Source organism: Vanacampus margaritifer, chromosome 19 (assembly GCF_051991255.1).
Source record: "Vanacampus margaritifer isolate UIUO_Vmar chromosome 19, RoL_Vmar_1.0, whole genome shotgun sequence".
NCBI lineage: Eukaryota > Metazoa > Chordata > Actinopteri > Syngnathiformes > Syngnathidae > Vanacampus > Vanacampus margaritifer.
In genome coordinates, this window is record NC_135450.1 from 8998826 (window position 1) to 9025582 (window position 26757).

General features: G+C 41.1%; 1 protein-coding gene across 2 annotated transcripts in view; it reads left to right on the top strand.

Moving 5' to 3' along the window:
* The first annotated feature begins 450 nt into the window (after window positions 1-450).
* LOC144039752 (pleckstrin homology domain-containing family G member 1) overlaps window positions 451-26757 on the top strand; it is a 42620-nt gene continuing 16313 nt past the window's right edge. Inside the window, exons 1-4 of one of the 2 annotated variants that reach the window (XM_077553406.1) lie at window positions 451-627; window positions 17584-18158; window positions 23707-23807; window positions 24724-24793. In XM_077553406.1, the coding sequence (XP_077409532.1) occupies window positions 17733-18158; window positions 23707-23807; window positions 24724-24793 (597 nt within the window). In that variant the 5' untranslated portion in view covers window positions 451-627; window positions 17584-17732. Of the gene's footprint in view, window positions 628-6056; window positions 6374-17583; window positions 18159-23706; window positions 23808-24723; window positions 24794-26757 lie in introns of those variants that run through there. The other variant, XM_077553405.1, reaches the window with a different exon arrangement.

Below are 26757 nucleotides of genomic sequence, written 5' to 3' on the forward strand. Positions count from 1 at the left end.
TATGTACCCTTAAGTTTGCTGATTCCAAACTCTACGTAGTCAATAATCAAGAGTGGATGTCTGCACTCAAGTCAGAAATCAGTTTGGCAGCATGCCCTCCTTTCCTATCCTCTTCCACATGACTTGGAGCCATAAATCTAGACCACGCTCATCACATTTTGGGTCAGCTGTCCACCGCAGTCCTGGCTGCTCCCCCGCTTCTTTGCGGCCATGCCCCAAGGGAGGACAGCGCCAAGACCAGTTGGTAAAACCAAGTGAGAGGAACTAATCTTGCAGCAATAATTGGTCAGGAAGTGGGCTGCTCAGATACGCAAGCTTCTCTCGCCCTGTCTCCTCCACCCCCCACCCCCCCTGCCCCCTCCTCCGAGTCAGTGGGCAGTCAGTTTGGTTGCTTCGATCTAATCCATCCCCCCCAACCATCTCCCTGACTCTCTTACTTTCTCACAGTGCCTCTCACTATCGGAGCTGACCTCATATAGGTGTAGAGCACAGATTGGATTGCCTTGACAAAAACCCTGTTTATTTCAACTTCGGACCCTCAACCCTCGGACATGGGATTAACGTGTAAAGGGATACTGAGATACCGGCATCAGAGGCAAGGCTAGTCCTGGGAATGTTCACCCGGAGGTGAGTGATAGCTTGTCATTGTCTTTGCGTGTAATTGCGGGCTAACAAACTGGGCTCATCTAGTCAAGTCCAAGTATGATTTTACTTGTCTGATTTCACCAAAGCCACTTAGACCTCCAATTGTGGTGGGAAAACTTTTCATTTTAGTTTAAATGCCACCTCTGCCTGCTTTTAATTACACAGCTGGCAAAATACCACTTTGGATCTTTAGGTCAATGAGGTAAGACACTCAGCATATCGTCCAAAGACCTGTCTTGCTTTGAAGCTTATTAAAGTAAAAGGGCAATTCTGGTACGAATTGAAGTGCACACACGCCCCAATTTTGGTGAACTGGGGCAGCGAGCAAATGGGACACACACCAAGGGGACAGATTTATTGTGGCCAGCAGTGGTTGACACCATTGTGGCACAATTAGAACATTGCATTCAACCACTATGTTGTCAGTCATTTTTAAGTGAAATAATTGTGTAAATGTGTATTTTAGTGTATGTCACATGTTTTCCCTTAATGGCAAAAAGTCCCTCGCTCCCTGCTCTGCTGGACTCCTTTTCCTGGAGCGGGACCCTCGTCCTGCATTTTTAATCTCAGGCCAAACACAGCTTCCTTTACATATCCGCCACTGTATACTCTCAATAACTCACATGCACTTTTTTTTTTTTTGCCTTTCCTGGGTTGAGCTACAGTATATCCATGGTGCCACCCTGCTAGTTATTATACATTATATACTCTGTATATATTCCACCAGGACGGTTCCTCAATTTGCCGGACATTCTTTTCACTTGTCTTTGCACTCCTATTCTCTTTTAACTGAAACATCTTTGAGGAGGACGGCAAGACTCCCAAATTCCTAAACTTGTCTTGGCACTGTAAGCAGACAGCAGACCAACCTTGGGGAATACCAACCGGGAATCTTGCAGCCCCGTAAAATCTGGGAAAAGAAAAATTGATCCGGAACTGAATTCCTTAACTGAACAAATTAACCCTTTATTTATTCTATGAATGGATTGAGTTTTCTAATGTCAACTTCAATTTCAGAGAGTTAGTAACGGTTGTCCAGTGTTTAAGTTTTAAGGGAGGTGAGTGGGCGAAGACAAGAGAGATTAATTAAAGATGGTGACAACAAAGAGCCCTGTGAGTTTTGTGTGTGTGTGTGCGTCTATGGCATGAAAACGAGTGTCTGCAGATGATCCATCTGGCCTGTGACAAGCACAGCGAGGGTCTCCAAGGGAGGGGGAAACTGTATATGGATGACCCCCCCAACCTCCACCACCCGCAAACTCATGTCATTAGTCACAGTCTCGCTCATTCTTTGCATCCGTTCTTCCTGTGCCCTATTCTGACTCTTATACGTCGTATCGTTCCACACGCTAAAGCATTCTCAAGAGGCTGCTTTAAGGCTTGTGTTTACTATGCTGTCCAAAAGTAAACACCGTATGTGTGTGCGCTGCAGTAAATGTTGAATAGGCCATGTGTGTGAACCCTGTCCACTTCTTCAGAGTTAACACTGGGCCAGCGTGATGAGGAATGAAGTCGTTTATTGGCAACAAGCAATTGCTCGCTGTATCCTCACACCATGAAACTTTGCCTTGGGGATCAACGCTTGGTGTCACCATAGTGACCATGCTAGAACGACAGTATAGCCAAAAAAAAGCCTGAGACTCAGTTCAGGCATTTAGAAATTTTTCTGCAACTACTTTTAGGGTTGAATTCAAGTTTGTTTTAAAGCCCTCAGTTTAAAAAATGAATAAAACCGAGGGACCATTGTGAATGGATTTTTGCACTTCTGGTGGATTATTTCTAAATTATCCTTTAGGGTTTTGGTAAAAAAAAAATAGATGAATGAATGGATGAACTTTATTGTGATACAGAGCAACGAAATTGACCTAACACTACAGACTTAACCCTTTCAAGACACATGAAAAATAATGACCAACAGAGGGAGACCGGACACAAATGACAGTCGGTACTCGCTTATCAGATCTTAGATAAGAAGGGAAGACACGAAGGAGAGGGATAAGAAGAGAAAAACTAGCACACGTAGCACATACTGACATTAAAACAAAATCTCAAGACTTGTACGTATAGGTAATGGGGGGTGGGGGGGTATATCTATATCTAGAAATAGACAGTTGATAGTCTGAAACAACTAAACAAATTCAACTCCCAACAGACAGTGGTATATGATCCTGAATAACTGTTTTTACGCTGAAGTTAGCTTTAGCTAACACGCTTTAGCTCAAGCTAAAATCTATATTAGACGTACACCTAGTTGATCAATTGTTATACGCGAGAAGTACAATTCCCCAGCATTCATCAATTTGTCCACCTGTGATTACGTGTTGTGAAGCCGTGAACCAATCTTTCAGGGAGCGCATACGGGGGCATCAGATAAGGCAGACCGCCGCTGCAATTCTCTGTCATCAGCTGGTCGCGCTTGGCTGAAGCCAGGCGTTCGGACTGTCGCCGCTGTATGTGTTTACCAAAGTTAGAGGTGGTCATTACGCTCGGGGCGGGGGGGATGGGGGGGGGGTGTTTGGATTGGGAGAGGAGCTTTAAGGTCTTCGTGGGTCAGCGGACCCTCAGGCCATTAAATCAGGGTCGTGCTTCTTGGGGTACGGAGAATGGTTAAGAGGGGGCTTGATTATTGTATTGGTAGGGAGCTGGCTGGGGGCCCCGTGCTGCCGGGACTCTCAGTCTTACCGTCTGTCTGCGTCAACACTTTGGCTTGAGACTATTCTGACATATCAGCTTCTTTTCCTCGCAGATTGTGCTGCTGTTGTCCAGCTGGTGCTGCCTAATACTAGCTAGCGCAGGTAAGCTAGCACTAGCTAGACTGCTAGCATAGTGTCCATATCAATTTTGATCCTGATGTCACTCATTAGGCCCAGCCTCCTTTAACGTCATATACAAACGCTACTTTTCTATAGATGTACATTTTGTTTACATTTGTTTTAGTGTTTTGTATTTTTGATCGGGTCTCTCATCATGGATGTTCATCTATTGCGAGCGGTTCTGGAACATATCCCCATGTGACAAATAGGAGTCCACGAGATGTTTCTGGAAGTTCCCTTTAATGCTTTTTAGGAACACTAAGGAACATTCAGTTTATGTTGATTATGGCAGCGCCATATGGACAAAAGCGGTAATGTTATTTCTGAAGGCAGACCACATTTCCCATGAGGACAATCGCATTGCATTTTTTTATTAGCTCACACCAGCGAGTGAAATCCGGGCCAATGTTGATCCTTGACTGTCCTTCTTCAGGTATCTTCCATTTTTCTTTTTTGTCTCCTCAGACAAAACTTTTTCAGTTGTTTTGCAGCTTCTGCCAAGAAAGCAGTAATTGTGCGTCGACATTCAAATTGACTTCCGTCTTTGTAAAGAATGGGGAAAGGGGGAAGTCGCGTATGCCATAAAACAGTTAGCACATTTGTAGTTTTTTGTGTGGCAGTGTTCCTACCATCCTCCTCAAAGTTGCCAGTAAAAATGATCCAGACCCCCTCAGGCCATGGCAAAGGTACCATTCAAATAGTTTTAAGTTGATGTTTCGTCAGAAGAGTTATGAAAATATTTTATTAAGGTTGAAAAGTTCCTTAGTGCTACTTTAATACTCACTATCAAGATTTTACACTTTGCGTGGCTCAGTGGTAGAGTGGTTGTCTCCTAATACAAAGATTGTTTGATCTTCAGTCCTGGTGACTATGTTGAAATATCCATGAGCAAGACACTGAATGCTAACTGATGGGTGAATGTGCACCATATGCTGTACAAAGTGAAATTCAAACCATTTATCTTTTTTTTTTTTGGTCATATTTTCGTTATTTCTGTCTTTTTTAAATTGGTGGGCATTTTTGCTGCGGGATGCATCTTTCTTTTTATTACAAATCAAACAGTACTTGGTCAACTAGACTCTCATAGTCTGTTTGGGATTTCAGTAGTGGAAGTAAGATGAATGAGTGGTTAGCACATCTGCCTCATAGTTCTGAGGTTGAGGGTTCAAATCCTTTTTTTTTTCTCTCCAGGAGAGCTCAGTATTGTTCATTCGATTTGACATCATCATTGCTCTCCTTTTTTTAAAAAAACAAATAAATTAAAAAAATTTAATGAATGTTTTTTTTTATTATTATTATTATTTTTAAATATATATACATATATATACATATACACACATATATATATATATATATATATATTTGATTTTTTGTATGTGGGTGAGTATGTGTATGTGCGTGTGTGTGTGTGCGTGCATGCGTGCGAGTGTGTGTGTATTCATCAGTTCACCTAAAGCCCATTAAAAAAAAAATCCCATACTAATAATATAATATAATAATAAATTGCCAAATGCAGAAACACCAATGTAAGTTATCACGATGTAGTGGCTCTCGCTAACAGACAGAATTAAGTAACCAGAATTAGGTTAAAAAATTCTATATACGTAGACCATGCTCCTATAAATTTTGATATTTGGTTTTTATTTGAGGCAGATATTTTTTCCATTAAAATGTGATTTATGAGGAGGTTAGACCATTGGTCGATATTCAGAGTTTGTTTATTTTTCCAGTTAACAAGAATTGTTTTTTTAGCGATAGTAAGGGCTACAAGTGTAGATTGAAATTGTTTATGTGGTAAGTCAGTTGTTGTTAGGTCACCTAGCAAACACAAGTTTGGAGATAAAGGTATCCTACAGTCCAAAATAGCGGAAGGTTTTTCTAAGACTTTAGTCCAGAAATACATAACCGGAGTACATAACCATAAAGCATGAACATAAGTGTCTGTAGTGTTTTGTAAGCATTGGAGACAAATGTCAGAGTCTGAGAGTTCAAATCCAAGGTCTAGACATTCTGTGCGGAGTTAGCATTTTCTGTCCATGCTTGCATGGATATTCTTCAGGGTTCACCAATTCCGGTCCACGAGGTCCGGAATTGGTGACCTTTCAACCACATTTCAAAAAGACTCCAATTGGCCAATTGGTGTGAGTGCTTGATTGTCTATACACGTCCTGTGATTGGCTGCCGACCAGATCAGGTGTACCTCGTTACTTGATAGACTTCAGTTCACCTGTGACCCCAGTGAGGTTAAACATGGGTCCTTTCTCCTCCCTTCGCCCTAACTTTCATGTACATGATGCGTCTTGGCCTCCCGTGTCTTTTCTAACACGTCTTTGTACCGGTTGAGTTTTCTTTGATCTTGCACACACACACACAATGCTGAACTTAGAGCTTTTTGTTTGAGCCGGACTATTGATCAAGCGCTCCCACACACAGACACACCATGTTAAAGCGTTAGAGTCTGATTGTACACAAAGAGAAAAGATGAGAGAACTTAATGGAGAACTCCTTCTTGTCATTTGTGGCATGGGAGTGCTGGGTGGGGAGGAGTCAGGGGGAGGGGAATGAGCCAGCAGGGAAGGAGCAGAGGCCATTCACGCACACACTCGGGAACACTTTTAGACACACTCATGCGTGCGGTGGATGTGTTGCCACAGGAGGGAAGGATGAAGAGCAGAGCGAGGACGGGATCCCCCACAGAACTGCACTGACCCGAAGGACACAGTAGCGAGTCGCAGTGTAAATGTTTGAGTGGAAGTGAGCCGAGCACATTTCCAGGGCGAAGGGATTCACTATGAAAGGAAGAATGTGGGTCATTTGAGGCAATCGACTTCTTGGAATACTCGGACTATGTGATGCAGTGGGGAAATCCTTCACTTGGGCACTTTTGAAACTTTTATTTGTCACCATGCCAACTGGTAAGCATAAAAAACACCCTATGCATGCGTTTGTAGATTGATTGAAGGAAAAGTTGTCCTCAAACAAAATTCATGCTGAAGAGCTCTGACAACTTTACATGATTAGTGTGTGATGGTGCGGTGTTGGTTTTTGCTGGTGTGTGTGTGTGAGATTTAGTCCTCAGTTGACAGTTGTGTGTGAAGTGGCTCCACAGCGTCCGGCCTGTTGTATGAACACGGTCCCTGCGTTTGTTTTCTTACGCAGGGCGTTCTCACAGGTTCAACTCCCGCTGAGTCATTTGGACCTGATGTGGATTTTGATTCCTGATGGAGAATACATTAGATTCGCCATAGGCCAAATGTTTAATTTAGTTTGTTTTTAACGCATTTGTGGTCCACAATTGTATTTGAGAATCTTTTCATGGGTATTTCTTTAAGTGAAATTTGTGCAGCTGTAGCATTTCAAATACAAATTTTTACTCCTATATACTTTTTATGTCTTTTTTTTGGGGGGTGATTTAGGGAATAGTAGATAAGTAATCCAAAAATGTAGTTTCAGTCAGTTTGAACCTTTTTAAGTCTAATTTGTGTGATTTAGATTTGTAGATGCTGTAAACGTTTGGAGGTTTGTAGTCAAAGCTAACGATTATCTCAGCAAACAAATAATCATAATTTTTTCACATTTAGAAAAAAAAAATTCCATCCTTATTTTAAAAACACGACAATTTCAAATATAAATTATTAATAATAAAATAGGCAAAAAATGTTGATCATTGTTTTCTAAAGTAAAAATAATTGTTTTATTTAGGTGCAAAACAAAGATAATCAGTCCGCTTTCATGGAGAACTACAAAAATCTGAGAATATTTACTGTTGAGTTAAAATTCCAAACATTTGGAATTTTTTTAAATTAAAAATGTATCTAAATTATTCGTCGATTATCAAAAATGATTAGTGATTAATTTGATAATCAATTAGTTTGAGGTTTGAGGATTTTTTCATGACAATTATTTCAAAATACCATTTTAAAGAGAAAGTGTGTAAAATCTTTCCAATTTTCAATGTTAATTCATTTTAAAGGGACAGTATGAATTATTTAGCGCCATCTTGTGGTAAACTAACAATTCATTCATTAAAAACCATTCATTTCAATAATGTGCAAAAAATATGTTCTCTCACATCAGCATTCTTTTTTTTTTTTAAATAGAATCGTAATTCTAGTAATTGTTAATTATATTACATAGGTGGCGTCGTGCCTTACATGAGGCTGAAATGTTTTGCCGCCATCTTTATGCTACGGCTACCTGAAGGAGAAGAACTTCACAAACGTACTAATTGGTGGTAGGCTTGAGAAGTATGGCCACTGTAGTGCACATGCTTCGACCTTGCATTCTATTAGTTCACCACTAGATAACACTAAATTCTACACACTGTCCTTTTAATTTAACTGTTTTCAATTGTGAGGAAAAATGAAGAACAAAAATTAAATCTACTTTGTTAGCTTAAGTTGGGTGAAAATGCTGGTTGCTATGGCAAGAATAGAACGGATAACTCCAGAGAAGATAGGTATTAATGTGGAGAAGCAATAGTGTGCTCACAAATCAACTGAAATTTCACAAAATGTTTGTAAGCTGATTAAATGTTACATGAGTCTTTGGGGGTCTGTAAATGTTGAATCAGGACATAAGTAGCACCTAGCTTAAGTGATGAGTGAGTGTAACATTGCAAAGTTCTCTAACCTATTTTTACTCGTATAGCGACAACAACCGCAAATTGCTGTATATGGGGGGTCAATAGAGGGCCCCGGTCCTTTTATGTACATGGAAGAAAGGCTCCCTGTCTAGCACTTTGAAACATAATGAATTTGACTGAGGGGAATAAAAGAGCAAAATCATCTGTTTTTCCAATGTAGTAATCAAAAGCATGACAACAGTTTTATGAGTTTAACGGCTTTCAACTCTGAAAGCCAATACATGCCAGCTTCCTCTCACTGGGAGTGTTGGGATGCCATTCTGCAGCCTGTGACCCAAATTAGAGCCTTAAGGGTAGCCCAATTGGGGTAGGGAGCAGGGAGGGGGTCTACAAATGGCAAAGCAAGGAAAAAGAGGAGGAGGAGGAGGAGGGGGAGGGGGGGTGTAATTACTGTTTGAGGCAAAGTGTTTGGTTCTGAGGTGATGGAGACAATAGCGAGCCGTCCGTCCAACCCTCCCCCCCCCATCTGCCCCCCCCCCCCCACACACACACACACACCACACCACCACAATACATCAGGGTCAAAACGGAGGGCACGTCCCCTTTTGGGATCATTTGTTCTAATCAATAAGCCTCCTTTGATGTGTGTGGAAAATGTCAAGGCAGTTGAGAGGTGTTCCAGCGGGCTGAAATCCAATCAGGTCGGAGAATGAGACGAGGGTCGCACGGGTGTCCCAAAAGGGGCGGCGATCCCTAAAAATAGGGCGGTGTAAGTTTGCGCTGGGATGTTTTTTCCTCACCAGGGCTGCGGATTTCACCTGCATGTCAAGAACAAAAAGTGAAATTTGTTGCAAGCTGATTAGGGAATTTATGAGTCATTGCACTTGTGCATGTTGACCTTTATTGTTCACTGCCAGGAAATAAAAAACAAAAACATTTGCAAGTGATTATCAGTAGAAGCTGTGTGTGTTTACTTTAACCACTTTTTGTGAAAGCGTTAAAACCACAGCAGTCTATTGAGTCACACACTAATTATGTTTTTTTGTGCAACTGTATATTATAGTGTTTTTCGTGATTAATCTGTTCCAGAAAGTCTGAAAATGAAAGTACTGTCTACTTCCCATAGGACATTGGTTCTCAAATGGTGGGTCAAGGGCCCGAAAGTGGGTCATGGAGCCATTTTTGTTGGGTTGCGCAAAAATCATTTAAAACATTGTTTGAGAATATAATATGCTCTGCATGTGTTTTCAGAGTCTATTTTTTAAACAAAACAAGTTATTTGTTGCTCTTAACGTCTATAAAAATGGGTTGAGATTTTGCAACAATTGGCGAATGTGAGTCTGGGTGACAATAGTTCCGTTAACAAAAAATACATTTTATTGAGAATAGCTAGCTAGGAATGGTCAATACTTTTTTTTCTTCCAGATCAATACTAAACTCTTGAGTAGACAGACGTTCCTTAAAATTTTGTTCGAAATTTCCATAAAAGGATTACAAAAATAGAAACTTTCCTTAAAATGTTCTTAAAAATTTATTTGGGAAAAAAAACCTTTCCTTAAAACTTCCTTAGCATGGCAGTGTGTATGATAAATTTATAAACCTATATTAGCATATACTTTATCCCCATATAGCCTTTTCCTTAAAATTTCCTTAAATATTTCCTTTGAAAAATTAAAATAAAATAACTTTCCTTAAAATGTTCCTCAAAATATATATACATTTTTTTTAAACATAAAATTTCCTTTAAAAATTCCATTTAAAAAAAAAAACTTATAGTTTCCTTCAAAAAAAAAAAAAGTACAAACTTTCATTAAAATGACCTTTAAAATGTACTTAAATAATAAATAAATAAATAAATGTCCTTTAAAATTTGCTTCCAGATACTTTGAAATAAGGCTGGGTATTGGACCGATACGGTTCCTGGTATCGGTTCTCGCCCGCCTAAGAACAAATATTTTACATACGAAAAAAATAATGTGTACAATATATATATATATATATATATATATATATATATATATATATATATATATATATATATATATATATATATATATATATATATATATATATATATATATATATATGAATAATGAATTTTTAACATCACTTTTATCTTTATTGAAGACACCTGGTCACGTACGGCGGACAAAAATTACAAAGAGTGAGGCCTTTTTCATCCTTTGCTACAATTTTTTCATTGAATTCTATCATGTTTCGCGCCTTTTTTCTAATCAAATCTCCAGGAAATTTCTGTTGTATTGAGTAAAAAGTAATCAAACGGTAAATATTGCACAATGCAAGCTTTTAGGCAACAACAACTCTCCCGTTCTGCTCGGCGAAACTCAAGCAACTTGGTTCAAAAGTCAGACCTTGTTTATTGATTATGATTAAAATCACAATTGAAAGCCAAATATTTTTTGTTGTTTTCTAGATAAAAATAAAATGTGTCGATTATATGCTTTCATATGGCTAAGCTCACACCATTATGTTAGTTTATGTCAATTTCTAGGTTTTAAAAGTGGATGCATATGTGTTCAAAGAAAGTCTTTTTTGTTGTCTTTTGAGACACACAATGTGTGACATGTTTTTTATGGACCACCAAAATAAACTCTTAACATTAAGTTGGATGGAGTCACCGTTTAAACATCAAACCTTGCCAGTGTTCAATGCGCTCTTTCGCCCATCCTCCACAAGAAAACCTGTAACGGATTGCCTAGTCAGCACAGGTCTTTGTTGGGACAGATGATACGTTGGTCCATGTGGCAAACCCCGCCCCCAAACTACAATCCCACCCTTGGCCTCTCCCACCTCTGGCCTCTCTCCTCTGTAAGGCCTCAGCCCCTGCGCGCCGCTGTGAAATCCTGAGTGACACTTTAAGGTCCTTAGCGTCAGTTGAGATCAAGTCTGCATCTCTATCACGGGGGGTGTCTTGCTCATGACATCAAATTTGGACTTTGGAGAGTTCCGAAGCTATAAAAGGAGGGCTTGAAATTGCGGGATTGTCACGAGTGGGAGAAAGGAAACATGGGAGGAGAGACGGCAAAGGGAGTGGGTGGCGTTTGACCTTTTGTCCTCCTTTTACGTCTTTTCATCCTACTTTCATTCTTCTGGGCCTCCTCTTCTCCCGCTTGCACATATTCAGCATTTTTGTCATATGACGATATCTTTTCTTACATGTCATATTTAGACGGTGAGCTCAGTTGGCCTAGAAAAGAGAATGACCACCAAGGTTGAATTAAACATCTGTGGAATGCACTCAGATCTATTGTTTATTAAAACAACAGTCTGCTCTAATTGAGCTTAATGTAGGCAAGTATTTCCAATCATCAATCACTTTTTTTTCATAGTGCTTTTATAGACAACGAGGCACTCTAAGTGGCTAGTCCAGCGACCAAGCCTCTGTCCACACACTGGCTGTCACATCACAACAACCCCCCCCACCCCTCCCTCCCTACCAACACTCACTCTTCTTCTCTCTGTGATGTGCATGCACTCATGGCCAACAACAAGGCGCTCTAAGTTGGCTATACCAGCTGTCACTCACGGCTAACAACGAGGCACTCTTAAGTGGCTTACCTGCACCCCTGCTATCATGTCAGATCTTTTTTTTCCTTCTTCCCCACTTCCTTATCTGCATGACATGTGTGCACTCATGGTCAACAACGAGGCGCTCTAAATTGGTCACGTTGAACTGTAAAAAAATTAATAAAATCCTTGCAGCTCGTTTTTTCGTCTTTCTCTATGTAATGTACAGACGTGGCTGACAACGTGACACTCTAGAGAACTATCTGAATGGATGCATTTTTGGGGTGTGGCTAGCTAGCTAACTGCACGTCACAATTGCACCAGATGACCGCAGATACAAACGAAGGCAATCAAGTTCTCATGTAGTGGGGGAGGGGCGACTCATGCCGGACTCCAAAGTGCTGCACCATTTTAGCCACGCCCCCCCAAAAATCAGAAAAACTAACAAGCTCTTTTTCCACAATTAAGAACTATATAGTTCTCCGTCTTTGTACATTCTCAGTAGCTATTTTCAAACATGTATAATGTATTTAGAAAGAAATGGTTAGTTTGATGAAAATGTGACTTATTTCCTATGAGGAAATGTGTAAAAATGTGGTTAAGCAGCGTCCCGGAACGGATTGTTTTCATCCCGCAATGTCCCTCTGTGCGCCATAGTTGGATTTGCTGCCTTTTGATCATGTCTCATATTCAGCCTTGTTTTATTTGGCTTTTTTTGTGTGTTGTTTTGTACCATATAATATTCAAAGGCAACCGTGGGGAGTGATGTTCTTGGACTGCTTAGCACTGTAGTTTAGCGGTTAGCTCGTGGTATAACATTGTGTCAAGTGCGACGTTTCCAACTTGCACTTGACACAATTTGCCATCTAAGTAGCCAGTGCAGCATCGTATAAAACTCTTCACCTAGCTAACATTCTTTTTGATATTTTCATTTAAAATGTTTCCAGCAGATGCTTAACTGCTCGTCGCAAAATGCTCGCAAACCGTCTGAAAGCGGGGCCGTAAAAAGACAAGGGTGCTCGCAGCCACTCTGACAATAACGAGCACTTGCGACCGTAAAGTGTGATGTGTGACACAAGCGGATTGACTGGTGGTAAAACTACCTTCGTCCTCGATTGCAGCGGAGTTGGCTGCTGACTTTATTGCACGAGGCGACCTGGGTTGAACTCTTGACTAAAATCACACAATGAAGCTCGTATACTTTACAAGAAATGACTGCGGCAGCACGCTGTGCTAGTGTTTGTTACGTCTGCCTCACAGTTCGGAGGTTCAGGGTTCGAATCTCAGCTCAAGTTTTTATGTTTTACCCTCATCTATCTAGAATTCAAATCTGACTTTCGAAAAATGTCTACTGTATAATCTAAATTTATGCATCTACATTAAGAAAACATTTTGTTGGAATTTTCGATATTGCCGATACCAATACCAAGTACAGATACCACTAGTACTTTTTATACATAAAATATTACAAAAACAATGACAGCTCATTTTAAATAAAGACATTTCCCCCCCAATATAGCATTTTTCTTAAAATTGCATGATCATTTCTAGTTCCTGATCATTAAAGGGCCACAAGAGGGTGTATTGGCCGCCGTCGCAAGTACCGATACCTTGAAATATAAGACCTTAAAGGTGCATTGTGCCGTTTTAAAAGGGTAATATTAAAGCTCTTCGTACTCGCACGCGCACCATGAAACGAGCCTGACACAGATGCTGCAGTTACGCTTTTGGGACAGAGGTGGCAGTCACAAGTAAAAAAAAAAAAAAGGTGACTGAAGGTCTCTATTTAACAGTTTATGAATTTGTATAAAAAGAATGATTGTCAAAAAGTTGTTTTGTTAATACTGTACAGGCGTCTGTTGTTTTTCTAAATAACCGCCGCGATGTCAAAACAAAACCTAAATAAGCTTTTTTTTTTTTTTTAATTTTTGAAACTCTTCTTTTGTCAATGCAATACTGCTTGATCTTCACTCTTGCCGCTTTGGCTCTACAGGCCTGATGTTAAACATATTAAACTTGGCTGACTCGTCGTCATGACTCCAACCCGCTCCCCAAAACTCCCTCTGCTCTTTGTCTTTGTCAACTTAAATGAAAAGCAGAGATTGAAGCCTGGTTGCTGAGATGATTCACTCGGGTTTTTTTTTTTTTTTTCTGGTGCGTGGTGGGGAACACACCCACACACACACACACACACACACACACAGAAGTGGGAACAGTCCCAACCTGTATGCTTTGCAACCTAATTAGAGATCATTTACATGGATCAGGTTGAACGTAATCAGGCGAGCAGGTGACCAAAGCTTACTTGTGTGTGCGTGCCTTCTTCTGTATGTGTACACGAGCCAGTTCACCCAGGAAACGTGCGGGGTGGGTCCCCAAACATGAAGCTGGAAGGTGGGAAGGAGGGCTTGGACAAACACAAGATGGAGCAATCTCTACTCCATGTTTGGGTTTCACTGCTAAAGGAAACGCTTGGTGTGTGCGCGCGCCCGTTGCCCACCTGTATCGAGATAGAATAGCTTATGTGAGGGTCATTATGCTTTTAACTCAGTTAGTCTTATCTGCTTGGCGATTAACTAGCTGTTACACGCATGCCTTAGTTGAAGTGCATTGCGTCCAGTGATAAGCGCCAGCGTATTATACGTCTTTTTAAAGAGCAAAGGAAATGGCAGGTTAGCCATTAATATCACGACTGGTGGTGATGTAGGCCTTTGTGCTTTGTGTACCTGTGTTGCTTATCAGAACGCTCCGTGTGTGTATTTTCTTTATTATTGTCGGATGTGTAATTGTTCAAAAGTAGGTCATGCAAACATTTGGACTGACTCGTGTTTTGTTTTGCATAATACACTTTTATGTTACTGGATGCTCCAATTCCCTCTTGTTTCACTTGGCTAGGAGAAAATGAGAAAAAGATGCACTCAAAGCATATCGAAATCCGTTTGAATTAGGGATGCTTGAACTAGTTGACGTCATTTATTTTTTTCTGGAAACACTAATGCTATAATTCATTGCATTTATAGAGCTTGCCAACGTTCTATAATAGGATGCAGTAACAGAATGTGCAAGTCGACCCGAAAATAGTTTATTTACAAAGTCTGAACATGGCATTCTGATTTGCATTTGTGAATTAAGCAGCAAAATCCACCCATTTTTATCCATGCCAGGAGCGGCCATTTTGTCACTTACTGTCAACTGAAAATGGCATCACAGTTGTTCACGTAACAACCAATCACGGCTCACCTGTTTTCTGAGTTTGGTCATGTGACGTTTGCAAGCTTACCTGAGCCACTGTGATGTCATTTTCAGTTGACAGTAAGTTTAAAAATGGCCGACCCCTGAGATGGATAACGAGTGGATTTGGCTGCTCAATTCATATTCAACAAATGAAATATTAACTCATTCATTCCCAGCCATTTTCACTGAAGCAACCCCCTTTGCTCCCGGCTGTTTTACTGGATTTTGACTGATTTTGCGAAGTCCACAGGATATTCTGTTCTATTGCTATAAAAACATGGAACCTACCAAAAGAAAGATTAGAGTCTCTCCTTTCATCAGGATATTGTATCCAAAAGTCTTGGTCTAATCTCGGTCTCGATACCCTCCAGTCTCAATATAGTCTTGGTCTCAGTTGTTGTTGTCTCTACTATACAACACTACAGAAATGTGAAGAAAAGAAAATGCTCAAAATATTTTATACAAAATTCTACAACAGTTGTTTGTACTCACTCTGCTCTAATCAAAACAAATGTTTTTTTGATGCCTCGAATGATCAACCGATTAATCTACAAAGCTGGTTTTAATCAAAAAACCTTGTTAAAATGTCCTTAATATGCAGCTGATAGTGGAAAATCTGTTTAAAAATATCTGCTGAATTTTCCATAGCAACTTCACAATGTCAGCAGTTTTTGCTTCAAGCTCGTCATTTGGCTGAGCATTAGTTTGAGCAGTTGCTACTATCACTCCAACCCGTGATACTCAGCAAGCAGGACGGTTGCCAGAGCGTGCTTGAAAGAGGTGTCAGTGCGGCACAGGGCCCTGTGAGCTACCTACTAGAAAGGTGAGAGAGTGTGTGTGTGTGTGTGTATGTACACTCGGTTTCTTTTGAGGCTGCGCTCCGTTTGCCGTTTCATGTTTCTTTTCTTTCTTTCTTTTTTTTTTTGAAGGCGACTGTGTGATCTCGGTGACTTTGATGTGAGAAGGCCTCGGATGCTTGGCAGGTAGAGGGCGGTGCAAAGGGCATCGCATGTCGGTGTGTTACTGGAATATTGGACCTCTGGGGTTGAAGTGAGCCCCAATGCGGAGGAAATTTTGGCATTCTGATTGATGGTTGATTAGTTAGGTAGGTTGTTAAGCGCAGGATTTCCCGAAGATACGGTCAGTTTTCTTCTTTTTTTTTTGTCATCTAGAATAAGTGGTTCGGAAAATGGATGGATAGAATGAACCCTACAAGGGATTCTTGGTTTGGCATGGTCCCAACATACTACCTGTGGTTTTGAGGTTATGTACTGCAGCCTATGAATTTGGAAGAATCCACTGGATTTTAACGTGTAGCCAGTAGTTTTGTAGTTCTCGAAATCGGTCTTGGTCTCAAGACAACTTGAAACTACTTGCCTTGGTCTCGACCTCCAAAAGTCTCGATCCAAGAGGCTCGGCCTTGTCTCGGTCTCGACCTCCAAAAGTCTCGGTCTTGTTTCGGTCTCAACCTCCAAGAGTCTCGGTCTCGACCTCCAAAAGTCTCGGCCTTGTCTCGGTCTCGACCTCCAAAAGTCTCGGCCTTGTCTCTGTCTCAACCTCCAAGAGTCTCGGTCTCGAGCTCCAAAAGTCTCGGCCTTGTCTCGGTCTCGACCTCCAAGAGTCTCGGTCTCGACCTCCAAGAGGCTTAGCCTTGTCTCGGTCTCGACCTCCAAGAGGCTCGGCCTTGTCTCGGTCTCGACCTCCAAGAGGCTCGGCCTTGTCTCGGTCTCGACCTCCAAAAGTCTCGGTCTTGTCTCGGTCTCAACCTCCAAGAGTCTCGGTCTCGACCTCCAAGAGGCTCGGCCTTGTCTCGGTCTCGACCTCCAAGAGGCTCGGTCTCAACCTCCAAGAGTCTCGGTCTCGACCTCCAAAAGTCTCTGCCTTGTCTCGGTCTCGACCTCCAAAAGTCTCGGTCTCAACCTCCAAGAGTCTCGGTCTCGACCTCCAAAAGTCTCGGCCTTGTCTCTGTCTCGACCTCCAAAAGTCTCGGTCTTGTCTCGGTCTTGATAATGTATTGGTCTCAGTTGGTCTGGTCTTGCATGCAACACTAGTAGCCAGATCTATTTTCACTATCAACATTGTGATCAACTGACACATCATGATTTATCAATCATTGGACATCCCTTCTGTTTTCCACTCAATGCTGACCCTTTCACAGAGAAGGGCCTCATAAAACTTCAGGGAAAACTTTGAAGTTGGGTCGGGGGGGTTGGGGGGTTGGGGGGTTGGGGGGGGGGGGGCGCTTGATCTGATTCATTTCATGACTGCTTTCACTTGAGCTGGCTTGACTGCGGGACTCTGGCAGTTAGTGATCCCATCTCAACGGCTCCATCCACAGACATGAGGCTGTGAGCCAGTTTGGCACCGTCCTAATATGAAATCGCCACAAACACAAACCTGCCTGTCCTCGTGGAAAAGGCCTTCCATTCATTGCCTTGGGAGAGCGCTCAGATTTAGACTGTATCTTAATACATCTCTTCATCTAAATGCTCTACATTCCTTTTAATGAGTGTATTATCTTTCTTGGCATGGTGGTGACTGTTGGCTCGTCCTGATAGAATTCTTTCAGTGGTGTCTCAAGGAAAACCATGACAGTTAGCGCTTCTCATTTGGCGGCTGGTCAGCTTGCCCGTGGTCAGCTGGAATGTAAGGAATTACCTTGGTAAGCAGATCGCATCTGTAATGGAAATGAACGTGCTTTTGTTTTGGGTTTTAATGTAGTGCAATATTTGAGCTTTCAACTGTATCACCTGAATGATTCTCATTTTTTCCCTACAGACGACTACAGCTATCTGCCTGATGCGTTGCCACCTGTACCTGAAGTCCCGGACTCTGGCCCAGTCCTGAGCTCCAGCGACATCCCCACCCGTTGCCTCCGCAACACGGCCTTCAGTTACGCCTCCTTGCGCTACTGCTCGGCCCACAGCATGGACTCCTCTCAGGACAGCATCGAAAGGCCCGTCAGCTATAGCTCCACTTCTTCCTCCGCTTCCTCCCGGGACAGTCACTGCTCACTGGGCAGCCGCTCCACCCTTGTCCACACACCCCACTGTAACCCCGTGAACTCGGATCAGGACTCCGGGGCTATACGTTTGGAACTGGTTCCCGCCCGGCAACTGGGATGTGGCGAGGACAACCCCCGAGATGATGGAGGGATGGAAACAGGAAGGCAGCCAGGCAGGAAGGGCACTGAACAGACACCGACGGATCACTCAGAAGCGGAGCTGGGTCTCGACAGGGGCATACAACGGATCGGTCAGGTGCAAGGACCCAGGACGTATGTGGACCGTGTGGTTCAGGAGATATTGGACACAGAGAGAACCTACGTCCAGGACCTGAGAAGCATTGTGGAGGTAAGAAACACTTGCTTCACTTTTGTATATTGTTTGTAGAGAGGGTACCTAGTAGTCACACAAGCACGGGGACAACACACACTCTACACACCGGGAGATTCAAGATTCAAACCCAGAACCTCTCAACTGTGATTTGTTTGAACCTCACTGAGGTCAAGGTAGCTTAAGTTCAAAGTGACGGTTGGAAATGTTTCAGTCCAGTAGGTGGTCGACTTTGTCCTTCTGACGAGTGGGGGTCTTTGAATCAGCTGATAACACACACAGACATTGTGCATTTCATCACACACGTGACGCACAAATACACACACATACACATTCACTGCCACTTGTCTGTCAGAAACTTTCAACATAATAGGGTCACCTGTGCTCGCAGCCTTCAGGTTCGGTTGAGTTACACGACACCGGTGCCTTTGTACTACGGGAACAGGCGCACATTGAAATCGTGCCCACACACACACTGTACACACACATATTTAGACAAATGGGCTATTTTTTTTAAAGTCCCGCTCGGAGCTGAATGGATTTTGTTTGCCTCCTTTCAGAGATTTGAAGACTTTGGTTTGGATAGTCTGTGGTAGTTGGCTCACCTTTCTTGATCCTTCCTCATTGTTATTGCCCCTTTCCTGCTCTCAAATGTTTTGAACAGATGTGATGCATGTTTTTTTCATGTCTGTTAACCATTTTTGATTGAAGTGATAGTGGCATTAAATGTTTTGGTAAGCCCCTTTTCCCACCTCCATGTCCCCATGGACAACTTCAGTCCTGGGCCAACAATGATTTGTGTTGATATTCTTGATGTGCTGTATGTATCTATATCAAAATCGGGACTGTCCGGAACCAGGATGTCTGGTTTCCCTAACCAAGTGCCAAATACATCAAAACGGCAGCGTATTAATTTATGGAATCTCAATGATCAAAACAAAGATAACAACTAAAGAACATTCTTCACTTATCTTTTGTGTCTTGGACTTGGGCAAAAACTGACGCCCTTTTTCACAGAGTTGGCCCGTCAGAATCATAAGACAATGACGATTACCTTCAACACACAGCCCAAGAGAAGTGAGTCATGAGATTTAGTGTTCACATCCCAATCCCGGTTTTCTATTTCCTGATACCCGATACCTTGAAATTCCATGGTTAACCTCAACCTCCCATTCTACACTGGTCCCTTTTCACACAGAATAGTATGATTTGTGCATGCTGTGCACAAATAAACTGTGAAAAATCCTTATCATTGCATCTCAGAACTTCAGCTGATCGGAATCTGGCAATCGCTTCTCCTCAGACACAGCAAACAATGTCTGACAAGACTTGTAATCGATGTGATTTTAAAATGACTTGATCCTCTTGAAAGAGGAATAAAAATATTTGTCCTCTTTGCGTGTTCCAAAATTTGAAGACAGATTTAATGTAAGAAAAAACACCTTTGCAAAAATGATTTTTTAATCTAAGAGATCTCTGGACACTCAAACCGCCTCTAATTCATCACTTAAACAGGTGGGATTCAGAGCGTCGAAATGTGTCTCTTCCGCGTGTGGCTTCTTATAGTTAAAAGACCTCCTCTCTTTTATTTGTAGACAAAACATATCTCTGGGTACTTTTCCATGAGCGATGGCGAAAACAGAGTCAGGAGTGCGTGTTCGAAACAGATTCTGTTCTCAAGGACCAAATGTGTTTTCGCACAAAGCGCTGAGAAGGAACTTTTTAGACTAAATAGTATGTCCCATCTTAAAGTCAGATTATACCGAAATCAACACCATCTGCTCTGCACAGGACACAAAACATTTTGACAAAGTTAATATAAAGAATTAAAATGTTAATAATGTGTAACAATGGTTAATATATGAAATGAAAAATTAAAAATGTTATAATATCTATCACTCTCAAAACCAGAAGAGAAACTGATTTGATTCTCACACTGACCAGTTTTATAGACAGTCCAGTAGGTTGCCTGTTGTCAAAATCAAAACAGGAACTGCCAATTCCCAAAGGACGGGATGCGTAGTGGCATAGAACTTTCGGCGTCACACTTCTGATTGATGTTCCGCCTTCCCGTGCTCCTTCTTCCTTCCCTCCCCGTCCTTTTCGGATGCAGAGGTGAGGAAAAGGCACAACTCGACAGGAGGCTAGGAAGAGGGATTTAGCTCTGAGATAAGAGTGTCTACAGCAGGTTAAGAAAACACAGAAGAGGGCTTAAGAGCTGCAGTTAATCACCCTCTACTGCCTGCAGACCACCACTAGTCCACATTACCGGACCACCCACCCTTGGACTACCACTTTAAATGGCAGTCCATTCTTTAGCGGAACATGCTGTAAGAATATATGCACATTCTTGTCTCTTAAATGACAGTTCCAGTGAAGGGCCTATTGTATCAGTAGCAACACTAACATCCCCTGATGGTCACCAAAGCCTGCATTATTGCAACCCCTCTTCCATAATCCCCGAATCCATGCTGCTTCCTGTAAGCAAAGAGGGTGCGACAGGCTTCAGACAAATATTTACCCAGACTCCCATGGGCTCAGATCTCTCAGCAGGGGTGCGACGGTTATACCCTTGCTGCAAGCAAACTGTCATGTTGGCCTGTAGTTTCCTATCTCACAGTTTCTAAAAATATTATGCTTTTGATCAGTATAAGTAAACCTGTTGTTTTCCCACCTTTTCCAGATTCTGATACTACCTCCAAAGCAGGGAACGTGCAAGGTCGCCTCCCCGCCACATAACAGATAAATTATCAGGCAGCGACAACTGCTTTCAACACAAAATGACAGGGGACGTGCATTTCTGGTATTAAATGTCACATCCCCATTCTGGTGACTTCGTTTTACACCGACACCCTCCTGCCTCTGAAACTACCTCCAAAGCAGAAAAATTACCAGTTGCTGGTGCCACCCAAGCTTGAGTTGTTGCTAGCTAGCAAAGTTATTTTCACTTTACTTAAGGTAAGATCAGAAGGAGCTGATGCAACAGATAGCTAGGTAAAAAAAAGAGTCTAGCTAGCTTGGTGAAAAGACTTTCCATTGTCTGCAATCAACCGTCTGTTGAGACTCCAAGCTAGGCATTGTTTTAGCATAAACTTTTTTTTCTGCCCTTGCTGGCAAATCTACTTGACTGTAGAATGTGATAATGTCTTTTCGAGTTAATGAGGCCAGTTCCATGGCGCATGTTTTGGTACCGGTAGTGTTTGGTCTCAGTTGTGCAGTGTGGTATCCATTAGGGATGGGCATGATAAGCCATTATGCCTCGTCTGAAACTGAGAAATTGCTGAGTCACCTTCAGCCCTGCCATTACATGTACTACCGTTTGCACAGGAAAGAAAAAAGAAAAAAAACGACAACCTTTGACTTTGGCAGGTATTATGAAAGCATCTTTAGCAAGCAGGGTACAATTTTGCCGGGTCAGCACTTCCTTAGCTAACGCGATTAGCTTCGCTAATGACGCCAAACATGACGCCAATGACGCCAGTCATCCATGATCAACCTATAAGTATTTATTTTATTTTATTTTTTTGCACTATGGCACATAAAACACATTGTGAGGCCTATATAAGTTGAGAAATCACCTGTGACATTTTCAATGTTGACACTGGGAATTGTTAAGAGTAATGACTTCCTACAGTGCAGAGTAAAGTGTTTGGGTTGGAAACGAGTGTGCACTTGAGCAGGTTAATGGTTAACTCCAGAGAGCATCAAGTTAGTACATGTTGCGTCTGATGCTTTGCAGGGAGTGTACCTTCAGAGAGGTGCGCGTGTTTAAGCTGCCCATTCTTGAGCTCAGTCAAGCTGGGGGTGAACACGTTGAGTGAGGAGGTCACGCCAGGTCACATCCACAACCCCTTGACTAATAGAGCATCACCTTACACATAACCTCCGACAACGAACAAAATCTTGACATGACTCCCACCGAAGTGACCTCTCGATTGACTTGCATAAACTGGACTTTAAAAACAAAATACTACTAGAATGGTCAAATTTTCTTTTGAAATGTTTAGTTTTTGCTTGGTAAATAGTTATCTTGTGACTGGGAAAGACACCTAGCGGTTTGGCTAAATAAAATCATGGTACTGTATATTATACAAGGTGTCCATAAAGTCTGGACAGCAAAGAAAAGAGAAAAAATAAGAATGTAATTTCATTTATTTTTTACTTTAGACCTTCGGGACACAGTTAGCCTCCCTGTTTTTATGGCGTTGTCTATTTTTAATCATGTTTTTAGTTCATACTGTGTTACTTTTGACAGTACTAGCACAAGTAGCTAGCGTCAACGCGGTTCATAAAAAGAGCAACTTTATCCATTAAGTTAAGCTAAATATAACTTCTTTGAGTATCATTATCATACATTGACTTGTAATAAGCAAACTAGTAAAGCTGGTTAATGTTTTTGGTGGACCAACTCGGAATACTCTCAAAATGTGTCCGCTTTAGCATTAGCATCTATGCTAAAGATGCTGTTTAAGTTGTCAGTAGTGCTTATGGGAAGTGGTTCACGCTAAAAATATGATTTTATAACTAACATTACCAGCTAAAATTTACTGTCTAATGCGAAATAAATCAAGGTCTTGATCTGTTAGCATCGCTTGCTAATGCGGTGTTGTTATTTTTGCGCTGAAATCTGCACTAAAATCCCTGTGGACATTGTTTGTACACATTTTACTGCTTACTGAAATGATCAGTTTATTTCAAGTCATGATGTTATGATGATTATTGGCATCTTATTAAACAACTTAGCTCTTTAATGACTTTTCCCAACCTAAAAAAAATTCCAAAAAGAGCTGCAGGATGTTTTCCTCATTGAGTGTTTGCACGGGTGAATTTGATCTTGTGTTTCAAACATTCTTTCAACATTAACTTTTTTTTTCTTTTTCTTTTTTTTACTTAAATTGCTTGTAGCAACAGATGCAATCAACGCTGAAACCCATCTGTCATTGAGAGCGCGATGAGCAAGAAAGGCAATGTTGCCAAAAGAAGCAGCAGCGCCTGTCAGATTCTGATTTGTATGGACTTTATTTTTATTGACTTTAATTACAGGCTACAGAGGGGGAAAACGGCATATAAAGCGTAATGGCAAAACACGGGCTAAGACGGGAAATGAAACACAAAAAATAAAAACACCGCCGCACTGGGATAGCTTTATTCATTGATTCCCTTTTCGTCTCTCTTTCTGAAACTGATGTTAACTATCCCTAATTTATTATGAGACGTCTGTGTTGGGTTGCGTAAGGTTGAAGTGAATGCGAAGGAGGCATGACTGACTTTGAAACTGGGACAAGTGGATGATTAACACCAGATGTGAGAACTTTTACTGCATGAATTTATAGATTAGGAGTCAGGCGACATTGCAAAATTGATTACTTGGTTCAGATTATTGAAGAAACTTGCTAGTGTAGTGGTTCAGGCCATTTAGCTTTCTTTAGTCAGCTGTGAATGACTCCTCCCGTGACCCTGAACAAAGTTAGCAATACAATGATATATATAGAAAATGGTTTAAAAAAAACTTTACTGAACCCGCATAAAAATTTCCCAAATAATCTGTTCCTTCTCTTTTTTGCAGGACTACTTGGAGAGTATTACCAACCAGGCCCGGCTGGGTTTGAGCTCCGAGGATAACGGCTCTCTGTTCGGCAACATCCAGGACATCTATCACTTCAACAGGTACGGCTTTTTAACATGCACTGTCTTGAATTTTCTTACATTTTTTTATCGTAAGAAGAACTACAGTATATCATTAAATTAAAAAAAAATTAAAAATAAATCTGTTTATAAAATTTGAAATATTTCAAAATGTTAAATTTATTTATTTATTTATTATTTAATTATTTTTTTTTATTTTATTTTTTAAATTTAAATTGAAAATTGAAAAATTTAAAAAATATATATATTTATTTTTTCAAATGAGTATATTTAAAGACCTACTCACTGTTATCCTTCAGGTTCAAGTCATCCAAAATCTTAAATTTTAGGAGATTAAATGATATTTCTTGGATCAAATGTCACCTAGGCAGATGTTAAATAGCTTACATCTATCAACAATTGTAGTAACTGATCATGAAACTGGACCGAGCCACATCGCCGATTTCTGGGAATAGTGACGGACGCGTGCGCGTGTTTCTAGTCCGCCCCAGTCTGCATACTTGCCCCCTGTGACACTTCCCTAAACTATGTTTTTTTGTGAGGTTCCAAGGATAGTTGTGCATCATGGTGGTCTTTGGACATAAACATGCTGTCTTTTTTTCTTGCCACCCAGTCATTTGTCAGCTGTCGTGCAGTAAAAAAAAAAAAAAGGCCAGTTAAAGGAAGCTTAAAAGCAGTTTGAAGCAGTGACCTCATGCTTTAGACATGAAACAATAACTTCAGCAGTGGGCCTTTTCCATCAGGGGATGGTTTTGTGAACGCACAGGAGCTGTGGGTTTCAATTCAAGGAAGTTTCTCAAAGGCAGCTGCCCTTAGTCCTAATTCCCGGTGTGACTTGTCAAGTCCGATACAATAGTCAGAAGCAATAAAGCAAAGCATGATTTTACGATTGTGTGATATGGGAACACGTCAATCAATGGCACATGCTTGTTTTCAGGGATTTGCTTTATGACCTGGAAAAGTGCAATGCGGACCCCGTGGCCATCGCTGAATGCTTCGTATCAAAGGTAAAAATAATTGTGGGAATGCTTCATATGTTATTGTGATTATTATTTTTTTTTTTTAATTCACGTCTCCCGGGGTATTGTATCATTTCACATTGTTTACAGTATTCGCACAATTTAACGTTAAATGTCAACTTTTTTTCCATTCATTTTCAATGGGACAGGCATTGAAATTTTTCTAAGTCCCACTTTCCACGCCCACTTCCATACATACAACTTATCATCATTACCACCTGTTGGTGAAATGCATTGTCCAGTAACCAGATTTATCAGGAGGTCGCGGGTTCGAATCCCACCTTCGACTGTGCATTGCAAATATATCCATGGCCATTATGCTAAGTGATATGCATGTATACCAACTGACTACCATATCAGGAAATGCATTAAAATTTCACTGAAATGATTAAACACATGCTAGCTTCCAGCATCAGATGACACTTTCAAAAATAAATATGCCATTAGCCATAACTTTGAACAAGTCAAGTTAGTTCAATGGTTCAAATTAGCCATTTTGCAACTACTGTGATGCAGTAATATATATTTTTTTTTTACTGGGTATTGTTTCTGTCTTGTTGCAACATTTGTGTTCAAATGTCAAATATATAAATGTATGCCGCCTAGATGTTATTTGTTAGTCTTAAGGCGCTTCACTTATGTTAGCATCAAACAACGCTATTTGGCACTGAATGAGTTAATTATATAAATTACTTAGATCTTTAATGAGATCTAAAACAAAAACACATTTTAGGAGGAAAAAATGTATGAATTAAAATATTACAGGATCCTTGATAGTGTAATGTGATTTTACATAAATGCTCTTAATTGTCGCAATAAAACATTTACTTTGGGATTTGTAACACTGGATTCAGTTTCAGTCAAATTACATCATGCAACTTCCAGTGTATATTCTTAATATTCATGTTGGGGGGTAAAAAAACATAGGCTTATGTGTAAGCAAACGTTTCCCCTAATTTCTTTGTGAAAAGTCCAACATAGTTTGCACGTGATGTGTATCTAAGTAGGCGTACGATTTGACCTCAATCCAAATGTGGCTTGTGCACTCAAACGGTTGAGTGCTCTTCAAGATCGAGTATGTTTCATCACCTTCTCCACCCCCAGACAGACTTTTCCTAACAGGCACACTGTTAAAGTTGCTTGTTGCGGCCTGTTGCAGCACCTGCGTTTGACACGCTCTCACACATGTAAACTTTGGACAGACCACGACAAACAGGCCATTTATGTTCAAGTTATTCCTGTGCCTAAAATTTCCATAGTATAGTATTTAGGGGGGGAAAAATCCTCAGGAATCTGAAGCATGCCCAACTCTTCTGTTTTTGTTTACGTCTTTCTTGCTTTTATGCGTCTTCCAACCGTTTCCCATAAAAATCTCACATTACGTCCCATGATGCCACATTCCGGCATTTCCCCCCTGAAACGCGCCGTTAAAGACTGCGGCCGCCGCAAAGCCACCAGTCCGACCGTGGAAGGAGCAACAAGCTTCTTCCCTTTGCGTCACCGGCTCGGTCCGCAAACATTTGGGCTATTGTTGTCAGAGGCTGGTTTGACTGCAGGCTCAGCAGCGCCACTTCCGCCAGAAGCCTGTTTGCATTCACACATCCAGCAACTTTTTCTATATACGCTATCTATCGAGGTCTTACATTTTTAAAACAAATTCATCTCACCGCATGATTTATTTAAAAGTTGCTCTTCGAATGAAGCAGATGGTCGTGAAGATAAACGACCTCTCTGTGACTAAAGCTTAAAAGCGTGTGCCAAGAAAAGTTGTTCAGATGAACTAAAAATCATCACTTAACGTGACCATGTCTTTATTGGCCGTTGTTGTTATAGTAGTCAAACATTTGATCACATTTTCAAATCAAAATAATCCTCACAAATGAAATGACAAAGATCCAAAGTCCAATGCTTTTCAATGAGCAGAGAGCAACGCTTCACAGAGGAAAAATGCT